Genomic DNA, 13,771 nt, shown 5'->3' with positions numbered 1-13,771 from the left:
TAGGTTGGCAACTAAATTCGCAAGCTTCTGTTTCGTAATTCTTTTATTGGATCATTATCAACCTCATTCAGTGACCATTCCGTTTGAACTGTATATCATTGAAAGGCTCTGAATTTTACGATTAATTTGATATAAAATACTCCTGTTTAAAAAATATACATGCATATAAATGACTTTGTTTGAGAAAATGTGGAGGTCGCGAACTTAGTTGCCAACCTAATACATACATATACACTCTACGGGGGCGCTGTCCGACGGATATCGTATGAACCGCGATCGAAAAATTGGTGGAGTGGAAGAAGGCTAACGAGAATCCGAGGAAAGAAACAATAGATTACGGACAGAGATGAAAGAGGGGCGAGGTGCGCGATTGCGCTGGGTAGGGGGATCAATGAGCATTACCCGCTGCTACCCGCGCTGTAGCTTTTATTTCTGTCCTCGTTGCACCGTTCTAGATGTACATACACCGTAGATCGGGCTGGCTCTCCCACCGCGTTGCGTTCTTCTATATGTATAGACCGCTCGTTCAACCCTCGAAGCGTGACCGTGACTGTGACTGTGACTCTGCCGACACGATCAAACGGAGTGCGCGTGTCCACCGTGTGTACACTAGTCTCGGGTTCTAGTCTCTCGCCTCGTCGCCTCCATTCGCGCTCGCATCGCGTCCCGTCCACTCGCAACCGAAGACTACTCTTCCTCTTCTCTTTACATGCAAACATACCGCAGTCCGTTTCACGGCCGTGGCCGTTATTTAACCCAGAACCACCCACGCTGTCACGCTCCCACCCCCCTCCTTCCATTTTCCAATCGCACTTTTCCTTCGTTCACTTTTCAACAAACAACCGTTTCTATCCATTCAGTTCGCCATATGTGCCCTTTTTCTTTTTCATTTATAGAAAGCTTAAAGATAAGTTTCACTTTATCGAATGCAACATAGACGACCGGAGCGCCGCGCCGTTGCACCACTTGCTGTCATTCTTTCTTTTTAGAAGAACGTGATTTTCTAATCGACCTGATAGATAACTTTCCCGACAGAAATCTTGAGATAATGTTATCGGAGCATCGTCCTCTTAGAAGGACAGTGGATGTATATCTTAGCAATCAAGTGGCAACTCAGAGTCACCACTAAAAATTGCTGCACCATTATTTATAATATTGACATTATTAAGTATGTTGGTGTTAAGTAGAGAATGGTAAAAAATCTAAATTGCAAAAAATTGACTCTCATTTTCCCTCGAGAAAACGAAACAACTTTCCAACGAGAACAAAACAATGACCCAATAAAATAGCTCCGAGTGCAAAGGGTTGAAAACTATTTATTGTAAGAGGTCGAACTGAGAAAGATCAACGTTAACATGCTTAATTACAGCACAGGATAGACATTAGGTTGCCGACATTTTACGTAGGGTATGTAAGAAACCTATTTATAAGTGTCCGAACGCCAGCGTGTTTCAAGTTCCGGGATTGTTTGTCATTCGTTCGATTGTTACGATATCGACTGGCAACTGTTGCGATTCTTCCATCTCCGTGTAAACAGGTTGATAAGCGCATTCCCATTGCCGATTAATTGTTCTCCCGATCAATAAAGAAAGATAAGCGAATTTTATGCTTGCCCCTCTCCCCCACCCCGTTGCATCACAGTCTAAAATAAAATTTTACTATTTTTGCTCGGGTCTGTGTCTGTGCTCGCTGCTCTGTCTGCTCGGTTACGAATTGAACGTTGTTATTTGCACGTAATCAACTATTGTAAACATTGTTCACCGATTAACACCACTTTTCACGCTAACGCGGCATTCCCGAAACTTTTGTTTTCTCTCGAACTAAAAATCGCTCTTGTTCGTGTAAACACTGCGCGAAAGCAAGACGAAAACGTTTTTCGCTTCCCCGAACTGCTCGTTTTATCGACACAAACTTCATATAGAATTACCGCGAAACAGCTATAAGCCGTCGAAAAATAAAGAAAATCCTGAGACTAACTGTTATCAAGATGTACTCGCACGATAGATGGGTTCGATGTACGAAAAATCTTCTATCTCGTTTCGCAGAACCATTTTAGAGGTTATGGTACCAAATGCGATGCACTCGAATTTAAAATGATTCACGCGCGTTGTCTATGCGTATAGGTGGGCGAAACATAACCGATCGTTCTATATAAACGTCTCCGTTTCTTACATTTTGTATAGATTCGCAAAAAAATTCGTTCGAGCTGCAATCGCTAAATGTTACGTATTCTAGAGCAGTCAGAGTCATCTGTCATTTAATTTCAGAGGTAGAACTATTGAATTTCGATCTCAACCAAGTGTATAAATCGATTTTACTATATACATTTACTTCTATTAATAATTTGTTCGTGGCAGCGAATTATTTCGTTCTATCCACTCTTCCGATTTTTTTAAAAGCCGCTTCTTTTGACCGAATAGAAAGGATGCTATTGTAAATTGTAATAACGTTAAAATAAATATGCCTTCGAATTCCCATGGTAAGTGTCTGTACATCGGTGAAATAGAAAGGAGCGATTCGAATTCTGTTTTTACACTGAACCGAGATCACGTTACTGATCGGATCGAGTAAAATTAACGACTCGGACCTGTACGCGTGCGAACAAAGGAAACGTACGCTTCCTTCGCGTCATATTTGCCACCGTTCGATGGTGGTTTATGGTCCGAAAACACTAACATAATAATATAAACGAGGTACTCTAAAAATTTCAATATGAAATCGGCAATTTTATGCTTCTGGATTTTTTTCAAAAATTCTTAAATAGTTCACTGTCGTCTGTGCCGTTAGGTAGAATGCTGGAGAATTTTTTCGTCATTTTTTGTTCAGCAAAACGGAAGAAATAGAGGACATTCATTTCGAAAATGTATTAATCAGAAAATGGCTACAATGTATAGATATCTACACACAGTTAATGAACTGGTACATAATTATTTTTAAATAAGTATTTAATGTACTATTAATTTATACATTTGATTTTATTTTTTTTACAAATACTTGATTTGTGAAAGGTTGAAATTGATTTGCAAAAGGGTGAATTTCGAGTGCAAAATCTGTAGCTACCCTTGTGATAGGGGTGCCGACTTTGAAACTTGTCACAGAGGGTTTTTTGGGAGCTCTGTCGAATGATCTGACCAGAAATCAATTGAGTTTGGGGGCATTTTGATCGAAAGTTCGGAGGGTGTTATTTATATCCCCGAGAAAAACGAATCGATCAAAGTCCACGAACGAACGCATTGTTTATTTGACCGCGCGATTGTAGCTTGTAGAATTTGGTTGGGGATGAGCATCGATCCCAGCATTGGACGTTGGAAGGAACAATGTTGCAGACTAGGAGACTATAAATTGAAAAGCCATGCATAAAGGAAACGGTGAACCCAGTCCGAGTCGCAGTCACACGCAGTAACTCCGTGCGGTGGAAGCAGCCGTGGTGAACAACGGAATTGTACGCATGCGCTCCATCAGCCATCAGGGAATACAGATACGCATCCAGCGCGATGACTGAACCGTTGAACGTGTGTGCATTTAGGGGGAAAGGGATGAGGGATCGGCGTTCGAGGAGGGGCCTGCGTTAAAACAAAATAAAAAGGAACCTCGAACGTTTGTAAACGGAAGTAGGGATGGGCAGTCGATGTACGTTCTTCCAGAGACTTTCGATTGAATCGAATTATAAGAATGCCGAACACGTTTCACGCGATCCACGCCACACACCGACGATCACGGGAAAGGGAGGGAACTTTTGACAGTGTGATCAATATTTCGTAATTTTTCTAACAATAGCTTCTTCTTATTTTCTCCAACGATGCACGCGCATTTTATTCGACCGTGCAACAACACGTTTGCGCAACGATGTCGTCCGTGTTTCGAATAACCGCGTAATAGAAAGATGATATTTAACAGCGGCTGGCATGCGAGTTTTCGCGAGAATATAGAATACCATGAAACCGATCCTCGGTGCTTCCCACGACTTTAATATGCAGACAGGGCAGTTTCAAGCTGCCGCGCCAACATTTCAACTGGAAGACGTGCAAACACCTCGTTCCTCTCTATCGGATACCATCGCGATTATACGCGACCAGATAAATAATCACCCAACGCAACAAGCGTTACCTATTCCCAAATACTTTCAAATGTTCCTTAATTTTTCCAGGTGCAAACACTAGAACCGTAACTTTATGTGCTTTGTAACGTTGTCAAAATGATGAAACCCGGCCGCACCACTGGCTGCACGCTCCAACGAAATTTCAAACATCTGCCTGCCATACAGTCTACATACAACAGGCGTGTTCGAACACGTCGAACACATTGGCTATTCAAGAACGCTCGTAGCTTGTTCAAACCTTGCTGTCTAATGCGTCATTCGTGTAAAACAATTTCGATTATAAATATTCAAATGATCAAAAGCGTACGCAGGAATCGGTCCTAACAAAGGTTACTTTGTATTTAATCGTTTACAACAGTCGCTCGCGATCGGTGGACGTTGTATTACATATATGTATAGGACCGTTGGAAAAAGGAAACTTTCTCTTCAGGTAAAAGGAGGAAGAAAAAGGAACGCAAGGGAGAAAGAGAGAGAGAGAGTGAGAGAAAGAGAGATGCAGAAGTGCGTGGTTGCAAGTTGCAACTTACTATTGAAGACGAGCAGCTTCCGTGTGGAGCCCAGCCTCTTGATGGGTGACTTGACGCCGTCGATTTCTTCTTCGTCCATCACACTCCCTACAGTACTCTCCGATCTTTATAGAATAACTCGTGTTACGTGGGGATGTTTAGCTCCGTTTGCAACGCGCACCAAACAAACGAGAAGATGTCTTTTTTTCTTCTAAACGCGAGCAAAGAATTTTTGTCACAGTTCAAAGCATTCTCGAGCACGAGGAGGTCACCGCTTCGTTGCGGTGAAACCGGTTTACCGATGGCTTGGTTGCTGGTTTTCTACGATCTGCACTTAGACGCGCTATCAACGGGTACAAGTACAAGAACACATGTGCTGGCCGTGCATACGGCGCAGCGGCCAACCTATAAAATACGGGAGAGAGAGAGAGAGAGAGGAACAAAAAAAAAGAAGAAAGAACGAAGACGAGAAGAAATGCCAACGAGAGAACGAGCGTGCGGTCGGTCGAGCAAGCGAATCAGCGAACGAGTGAACACGAGTGAACGGCGCGGCGCGGCGGCGTTCAGGCCCGCTTCTGTCTTCCGTCTCGACTCGACACTCTCAACACTCTCGACACTCGGCAGCAGACGAATCCCGACGCTATGGCCGAAGAACCTATCTTCGACGAGGGTCACCGTGGTGACGCCGGCTGCTTCCTGACTCTGACTACTCCGAGGCACACGGAGGATATTCTTGGACTCTCGTATATTAATTCAAGTTCGGAGGACCGGCGTCGCTACCGCCGTCGCTACCGCCGTCGCCGTCGCCGCTGCCCCCGTAGATACATCGTCACTTACCCGCCACGTCGCGTCGCTTTTGTTGCCTAGCAACTGTCCCCCTGCGATCACAACATTTTCCTGCCACCTGCAGGGCCGGTTCTTTACCACTTGCGACATCTCCTCTGTAGATAAAATGGATACCGCTCCAAGTGAATTTTTCGATCGAGCAAACGGTCGTCATTTTAACTTCATTCACACCGTGATTTTTTAACCCTCATTCTGTAATTCTTCATCTCAATCGAATTAGTGTTCTTTCTTTAAACACATCAATTAATTCATTTAATCAATAAATTTAAAGATAAGTTACCTTTTCTGCAATCCCATTTTCCTGCCACCTGCAGGGCCGGCTCTTTGCCTACTTCGAACATCTCCTCGGTAGATAAAATAAATACACAATATCACAGTCGTCATTTTCACTTCATTCACGCCGTAATTATAGGAAATGCAAGTGATAGTTTGAGAAACGTCTTAGAAATCTAATAAATTGTAATTCGCAATATTTTGTCAGGTTCCCAGTCAGCCGCAGGCCTGCCTCGAGCAGATATCGAGCACAGCCTGAAGAGCAGATGGCGGGCATTATGCTTTCAGAACGGCGCTCGTAGGATGCTCAGAATCTTCTCGATTCTGTCGGGCACACCCTGCCAGCATAAAGCGATACTTTTTATGACGCAGCTGCATGGTATTCTGCTAGCAGTGTCTGCCCGGCAGCACGAAGGCAGCTCGGTCCTGGATTCTGCCTTCCCGACCCGACCCCGATTCGAATGCTCTCCACGTGAGACACGAAATCCCATATGGTGATTGGTCTACTCCTATACCTCGTCTGTTTGTACAATTTCAATACAAATTCAAATAGGGTTCGCAAGTAATTTGTCAAACGTTGCCGCAAAATGTCTAAATCAGAATCTACCGGTGTTGTCAGTAATATTCGGCATTTAATCTACATATTTCTGAATTATTGAATGGTGAATACAATGTTACCGCATAATAGCAGATAATAATTAATATGTAACCATGTTGAATGTTTCGAATCGTTCGTGTTTTGTCATTTTGTCTTCGAATTGCTTCGAACATTTTTTCGAGTTTTCACTGTACTTGCGAATCTGTTGGTGAACCTGGAGGAGTCGTATACATAAATATAAATACAAGTTCGCCAAGTACGATGTACAAGTTCGCCATGGTAACGAGATGTAAAACAAAACTGACAAACACTCGCCGTTCCATAGAAGAACGCGAGAAATCGGCTAAAGCAATCGTCAGTCCATACATTTGACACATAAAACGATAAAACTATATAGAAACCGTTGTAGAGACGAATCCCACACGCGATGCAAAGACCATCGACAGGTCTATCCGGATTGCAGAATAAGTTTGACAGATCTCGCAGAGCAACCAGACATGAATTAGGGGAATATTATATTGGTCCTGGAAGCGCGCGACCGTCTACGCCTGGGCAGAATGTCTTGGCAAGACCACCGTCGACTTCTCTTTTATTCAATCAAATGCAGGCTAGCAGTTCCCGGCTAGCTACAAGTTCCGGTAATTCGACGTATTCAAACAGCGGAGTTGCTATGCTTGGACAAACTAATATCAATATGATGGATAGACCGATTACTCAACACGGAGTAGCCGGTATCAGACCAGGAACAGGCAGAGGATTGTCCATGATGAGGTAAAATGGTAAATTCACAATGGCCTGGAATCTTTTGTTCTCTAATTTACAACTTTTCTTCACAGGCAAATTCAAGACAAGAGGTACTACAGTGGTATCTTGCAACTGAAAGTAAGGGAATTGAATCAAGAAATTGTCGCTCTTATGAAAGATATCGAAGACCAGAACAAAGAGAGTGCCACCTATTTGCATTACGATAAAAGAGCCAAAGATTTAGCTACAGAATTAATAACATTGCAGGGACAGTTGGCAGACTATAACATTGTGGTGGATAAAATGACATCGGATGTTGGGAAAGAGATTGTAGAACGAGAGACCGAAGAACTGACCACGAAGAACGAAGAAAGTTTAACAAGAATCGAAAATATGTTCGAGGAGAGAAAAAGGTTGGAGCAACAGCTGAACAAGTTGGAGAAACAGTTGGAGAACGAGAAGAAGAGGAGAGACAGGCTCGTAGAGAGTATGAGCTCGAACACCAAAGAAAAATACACAGAACTGTTGAAGGAGAAAGCAAACTTACAAGAGATGATAAATAAAATGCAACAAGAGTTGGACACGTTGTCTAAAGAACAAGGTTTTCTGGAGGAGGAAATAGCATTGTCTCCTTTAAAACAAGAAGCGGTGAAGTTGCAGCTTCAAATTATAGAGATAGAAGAGAAGAGAGGAAAATTACGGGACGAAGAAAAACGTAGAATATCTCCGGAAGAGGAGAAAGAGAAGTTGTTGCAGAAAATTAAGCAAGACAATATGGATATCGCGGCAGCCGAAGCCCAATTAACCGAAAGGAAAAAAGCAATCGAAGAGGCGGAACATGAACTAGAACAATTGGAAGCTGATATAGAGAATACTCAATCTGAGAAACACGTTAAATACAAGGAGCTTCGTAAAAAAGAAGAAATTATGGAACAATTCATGTCTACTTTCGAACAACACAAACACGACGAAACCACGAAATTATATAAACTAGAAGAGAAAGTGGTCGACTATTTGGAAAATATTTCGAATATGTTGAACACTGATATAGATATTGTAGACGGCAATGAAATGGCTATGTTACACAATATCATTTCCGGCGACGATGACGAACGCGTTATCGATGATCAAAATTACGAAGGATTGACAAGAGAGAATCTAAGGCTGCAGCAAATCTTGGGTAAAATAGACTTGTTGGAACAGAGACTTCAAGCAGAATTTTCTGATCTCAATGAAAAAATAAATAAAAAGGAAAGCAAACTAACGGTCTTAGAAGATATAAATAATTTAAAGTCGAAATTATCGACTAAGCAGGAACAGTTAATACAGGAATGCGAACAACTAAAGGAGCAACGATCGAAAAATTTACAAGAACGGAAATCGTTTCAGACCGAATACGACGAGATAAAACTTCGATTAGGAAACAATGAAATATACATTCAGATTGATTTGTTAGAGAACACTATAGAAAAGTTGATGGAAGAACATAAGAGAATTAAAGACTTTATTTGCAAACAAAGAGAACGGGGTAATTATGGTCCGGTGAAAGAAGAAACTTTTAATTTAATGGCCAATTATAATGCTATATTGAAAGAAAATTTAAAACCTATTTATTAATTTACGTATTCGTTACAGTTTTGTTTTACATTTTTTTTCTGTCTCAAAGTCGAAGTTCGTATTTGGCCTTTAATTCGTTGAAGGCTTCTTCAAATTTTAGACTAGGCTGCACACCTTTTTGTATCATCTTTTCCCGTAGTTTGGCAGCAGACGTAGTCGCCCCTTGTTTAGCTATGCACACAAATTATTAGTTCGATACCTGATCAAGAATTTGTTATACATTAATAATAATAATAACAATTACTCACTATAAACAGTTAAAGCTAAATTACATATAGGTTCTAACTTCATTTTCAGTATTTCTCCACCTATTTCCAACAATATCCCACAAGTTCTGATAATATCGTATTCTGGTAGATATTTCATCTCTTGTAGTAACGCTTTAGTGGACAAGGAATTATTCTAAAAAAGATAAGATGAGAGTACAGCAGGAATTTCAGTAATTAAGTAGGAATTTCAGTAATTAAGTATACATAGCAGCTGAACACAATACCTCGAGTAAACTTTTCAATCGTTCTACCTGACCGCATTGTACCAACGATATTGCCACATTCACTGTTGCTGCATCTTTTCCGTGAACATCTACTAACACATGATATACACTGTCCAATAAATGATTGTGTTCTGTGGATATATCTAACGTTTGCTTAATTAGTTGTGTTAATATTTCCTGTTTTGCAGGAGTTTTCTTGTACTCTTTGGCGTAGCGTTTAAATTCATTTACAGTGAATTCAATGTTGTTATGTAGCAAAGAATTTTTAAGTAGACACGATAGTAGAACGTCATTGTATTCACAATAACCATTTTGTACTAAAAGGTCTGCCATCTTTTTAGTATAACTATAATCACTACATTTTGCTAATAAGTTTAACAATCTCAAGCACTGCGTAAACGCCTTTGTTTTATGATTGACTTTGGTGCATTCTTTTATCACATCCAAAGCTTCGTCTATTTTCCTTTCTTTCACCAACAATGTAACGAAATTTAAAATCTTAAAATTATCGATTAGAAAGTTTGGATACATGGATTGTATCTCGTGTAACTCTGTCAACGAATCCACCATCTTTTCGTTTCTCGTATAAAAATCGAATAACGTCACTTTCATTCCAGCCGTGAATTCTATGTTATTCAATTTTATTTCTTTTACAAGTTCGTTCACTTCTTCCACATTATTCGCGTTGCAAGATGCCATAAGCAATCGTCGTAAACAACCTCTGGTATTCAATCCTTTGCTTCTAAGCATCTGTAAATGTACCCTTAACTGATCCATATTCATGTACTTAGGATGAACGGATTGTCCGCTGTTGTAATTATCCGTGTCGACGTTCGCACTTACGTTTACCAGAAAATGCGATATAGTTTCCTTATTGTAATCTGATAATTTTAATTGGAAAATTTTCTCTTCCACATGCTTTATGTCGAGGTCAGACATGACTGCTTGTATTTGCTTCATAGTGGTTAAAAATTTGATCAGATTATTTACATCGTTCGGTCCAAACTCAGGCTGCTCCACGAATTTTCTCAAAAATGTTCCAGCGAAACCAATACCGTTGAACGATAATTCAAACAGAAGTTGTATACACAGGTCGATGTCTTTAGACTTTTTATAATTCAAGATTAGAGATTCCAACATAAGCTGGCAATCGACCTTTTTCTTAAATTTCTTACACAAAGTCAAGCTTTCCTGTACCCTATAAGAGTCTAACAAGAATCTCATGAGAGGTGGCACCGTAAAAGCCGGTGGTATCCCGTTATCAGACATTTTTTGAACTGTATCAACAGGATTGCTTGTATCGATATGCGGCATCACGTAATTCAAGAGCGTGTTGAAATCTAATTCAATGTTCAATCCCATCATGTGTCTCAGTATCGAATATACATCACTTTCATCCCCATGTTTATGCGCGTTTAAAAGTAAAGGCCAATAGTAATGAGATTGAACAGCAATGCCATTCGCCTTCATCTCATCGAATAGGTTTAACGTTAGCATTTCCTTACTCGTTTGTGCTGCGAGCTGAGCCGCTTTCCTCCAAACTTCGGGGATTTTCTGATTTACCGCCAAGTTTACTACATTTTCTAGTATGACCTTATAATCTGTATTAGAGTTTATCATTTCTTGTATGAAATGAAACGCAAGAACCTTTCTGATACTAACCGCCTTCTCATCGGTTATAGGAATCTCTGTAACGATTTTATAGGCGTCTAAATAACGTTGCTCGTGTACCAGTTGCACGATCGAAGCGAGAACATCCTCTTCCTGTTTGGTCAACGGCTTTATGCACATTAAAACCTCGGATATATGTTCTCCATTCTTTTCTAAGCTAAGAAACTTAACGAGCTTCATGATATCCGATAGAGGTACATCCCTGGTTTTCAGAGTTTCCGTCAAATTCTGGATATCGCCGGTTTTAGCCAAAGCATATATCATTTGATTATAAGTTATATCGGACAGTTCTATATTCTCCTTTCGCATAGAATCTATGACTTCCTCGATACTCTTTATATCTCCGAGCAAGGAATACGAATATATCAATGCGCTGTAAACCTCTTCGTCAAAGATAAAGTCTTTGTTTCTCATACGTGATAGAAAATCATTGACCGATGTAGTAGTGTCTGTGATCGATAATAGCTTCAACAAGAGACGATATGTATCATAATCTGGCGGTACAATCATCTCTTCTAGAAACTTGTCTGGATCAACGAAATAACCATTATCAATGTACGTTTGTAATAAAGCATGATAGTGATCTTTTGTCAAAACAATCTCCTTCTTCAAAAGATTCCAGACACGCTCGCACAAGCTTCTTCGCGTTTTCAAGTCAACATAGTACATTATATTTCCACAACATTTGAGCAACATTACCCCCAAACCTTCTGATAAATCGTGCTCACCGTTCTCTAAACGTTCGATCATATCCTTTAGATGTGTCTCGGTGACTTCTCTTTTCTCGAACTTCTCGTTTAATTTGAATATCTTGTATTGAAAGCTTTTGACTTCGTAGGCATCTTTTCTACTGATACTATCAGGGTGCGTGTAGTAATTACATTTTAATATTTTTGCTGCATAGTTGAACGTTGAGGTTGGGACCACGCATTTTCTAACGAATAGTTTATGTGCAGTTAATTCGGATAAGTTTGAAGAAACATTTACGAATGCCAGACTTAGTCGAAGGAATTTGTTGTGCCTTCTCAGCGAAATCATTGTGACCACGTTTTTTCACTCACTAAATAGACGTATTTATTTTCATTGCAGAATGCTCGACGGCTCGAAGATACAATTTTCCGCCTCTTATATAGAGATACAGTATGTACTTACATATATCTTATGCAAATGCAAACGGACTTCTCAGTCAACTGGGTAAAAAGGAGATATTCGATTTAGTCGTTGTCCTTTTATATTTTGAATCTTATCGAAACCAACGCGCGGCGGATGGGAATGCGTATTACAAATATAGCTAATCTTATAGACTACGCCTATAGGCCGTCCATATATATATGGATTACTCTACTATGCTGTACTCATAAAAATGCATAAATGCACTCATTTATATAGAATGAAAATTTGGAATTTCAGTACCAGAGCGTTAGTTGCGTGCGGTGTTCTTCAATATTTATGTAATGTGAAAAAAGCGTAATCCAAATATGTGTATATTTGTATGTATCCTGTTGTGTAGGAGTAGACCAATCAACGTATGAGTTTTCGTTCAAGCTCTGATGTAACTTCCTCGAGGCTCGAAGGTGTATTTGGTCGGTGCTGTTTATATAAACGAAATTCGTTGATAAGAAACGATGAACAAAAGAGTGAATATTAACAATGGGTTCAAAACTATTTAATATTAAAATAGCGATTCACATTATCAACATTTTCACAATATAACCACATATAACAATCTATTTGAATCTATTGTACATTATCGACATTCGCCTACATTATCGACATCCGCCACACAGACACAACTCGATTTCTTACGCCCTCTATGCTGACGGGTTAAACTTTCGAAAATCGGTCAAATCGGATTCAGCTAAAATTTTGCAAAAATTCCTTTGGAAACATGTTTTTGATGTAAAATAAATATTGAAATAAATGTTGGAACAAGTTCACCGTGTTTCTACTCGAGATGGCGCTACTATACCTTCTACTGAAAATGATAAAACATCTTCTCAGGCTGTCATAGACACGATGTCAAAGTGGTTTCTTCTTTCTTGAATCTTTCAGCGATTGAACATACAAGATATTCCCAAAGTCGTCACGAAAAATACAAGTAAAATCACTATTGAAATATGTCAATTTTGAAAACCGTGAAATAAATTGTAACTCTAACTTTAGGTGTATGTATGTACTTTTTTTGTGCGAGCATTGTAAGACCTCGTGTACCATATAAATAATTTACAACTGCTACGAATGGAGAGAAAAGGATTTCATCTGGCAATGTACAAGTAATAAGTTTTATGACATTTTGCTGTATGTGTTCGTAGAATTTCTGTTTTTTCTTAGCAAAACATTGAGTTGTATGACTTTTCACGACTTTATTTGTATCACCACTGCCAGTCTTACGGGAGATCGTGTCACCAGTACTTTATCATAGTGGCCACAGAATCACGATCATGGTTATCCTAATTACGCAAGCTAATCTCGATGCATTTAAAGAAAGAACTAATTTAATCGAGCTGAAGAATTAGGATGACAGCGAGCGAATTCGCTCTAGATTAAAAAGTCACGATCACGGCGTGAATGAAGTGAAAATTAGGGTTAATGATTTTGCACGCCATCACCACTGGCCATGGTCCCACGGATCATGGATCACGGATCACGGATCATGGATCACAGACCACAAATGCTTCTCAATTCCGTTGTTAGAGTGGTCGAACCGGTTGTCCCGGGGACTGGCTTTGGTTTAGGACTGCCCATCGCGGAAATTCCCGTGGCGTTGCATTGGTGCCCGGAGAAAAAGGACCAAAAGATGTTGGAACGTCTGTGTCTTCACAGGCGGAGCAAGATGACGGGTTCTCCAATGATCGAGCGGCTTCCTTCATTTGCAGTTTAAAGACGATCGATCCGATATTATGACCCTTTCCGTATATTTACAA

The 13,771-nt window shown here is 40.1% G+C and overlaps 3 protein-coding genes across 5 annotated transcripts in view; 1 reads left to right on the top strand and 2 right to left on the bottom strand.

The window, feature by feature from the left end:
- The window catches only part of LOC143213389 (SLIT-ROBO Rho GTPase-activating protein 1), a 34,833-nt gene extending 30,062 nt beyond the window's left edge, over nucleotides 1-4,771 (bottom strand). For 2 of the 3 annotated variants that reach the window (XM_076433179.1, XM_076433190.1), the window contains exon 1: nucleotides 4,627-4,771. In XM_076433179.1, the coding sequence (XP_076289294.1) occupies nucleotides 4,627-4,705 (79 nt within the window). In that variant the 5' untranslated portion in view covers nucleotides 4,706-4,771. The remainder of the gene's footprint in view (nucleotides 1-4,626) is intronic. The other variant, XM_076433188.1, reaches the window with a different exon arrangement.
- A 1,494-nt stretch (nucleotides 4,772-6,265) lies between these two features.
- Nucleotides 6,266-11,285, top strand: LOC143213401 (intraflagellar transport protein 74 homolog). The gene is made up of 2 exons (XM_076433213.1): nucleotides 6,266-7,093; nucleotides 7,159-11,285. The coding sequence occupies exons 1-2, from the start codon at nucleotides 6,750-6,752 to the stop codon at nucleotides 8,681-8,683; spliced, it is 1,869 nt and encodes a 622-aa protein (XP_076289328.1). The 5' UTR covers nucleotides 6,266-6,749; the 3' UTR covers nucleotides 8,684-11,285.
- Nucleotides 8,654-12,323, bottom strand: LOC143213392 (leucine-rich PPR motif-containing protein, mitochondrial-like). The gene is made up of 3 exons (XM_076433197.1): nucleotides 9,177-12,323; nucleotides 8,932-9,085; nucleotides 8,654-8,854 (listed from the first exon to the last, which is right to left on the bottom strand). Exons 1-3 carry the CDS (start codon nucleotides 11,883-11,885, stop codon nucleotides 8,727-8,729), a joined length of 2,991 nt encoding a protein of 996 aa, XP_076289312.1. The 5' UTR covers nucleotides 11,886-12,323; the 3' UTR covers nucleotides 8,654-8,726.
- Nucleotides 12,324-13,771: the final 1,448 nt, after the last annotated feature.

This window comes from Lasioglossum baleicum, chromosome 11 (genome assembly GCF_051020765.1).
Source record: "Lasioglossum baleicum chromosome 11, iyLasBale1, whole genome shotgun sequence".
Classification (NCBI taxonomy): Eukaryota; Metazoa; Arthropoda; class Insecta; order Hymenoptera; family Halictidae; genus Lasioglossum; species Lasioglossum baleicum.
This window is presented reverse-complemented; position numbering and strand designations above follow the sequence as displayed.

Excerpts from the sequence above, each read along its gene's own strand:
- LOC143213401 (XM_076433213.1), top strand. The coding sequence starts at position 6,750 with ATGCAAAGACCATCGACAGGTCTATCCGGATTGCAGAATAAGTTTGAC. Across the intron at positions 7,094-7,158 it reads AGAGGATTGTCCATGATGAG|GCAAATTCAAGACAAGAGGT; the intron begins GTAAAATGGTAA and ends TTTTCTTCACAG.
- LOC143213392 (XM_076433197.1), bottom strand. The coding sequence starts at position 11,885 with ATGATTTCGCTGAGAAGGCACAACAAATTCCTTCGACTAAGTCTGGCA. Across the intron at positions 9,086-9,176 it reads GATTGAAAAGTTTACTCGAG|AATAATTCCTTGTCCACTAA; the intron begins GTATTGTGTTCA and ends TATCTTTTTTAG. Across the intron at positions 8,855-8,931 it reads TTTAGCTTTAACTGTTTATA|CTAAACAAGGGGCGACTACG; the intron begins GTGAGTAATTGT and ends TTGTGTGCATAG.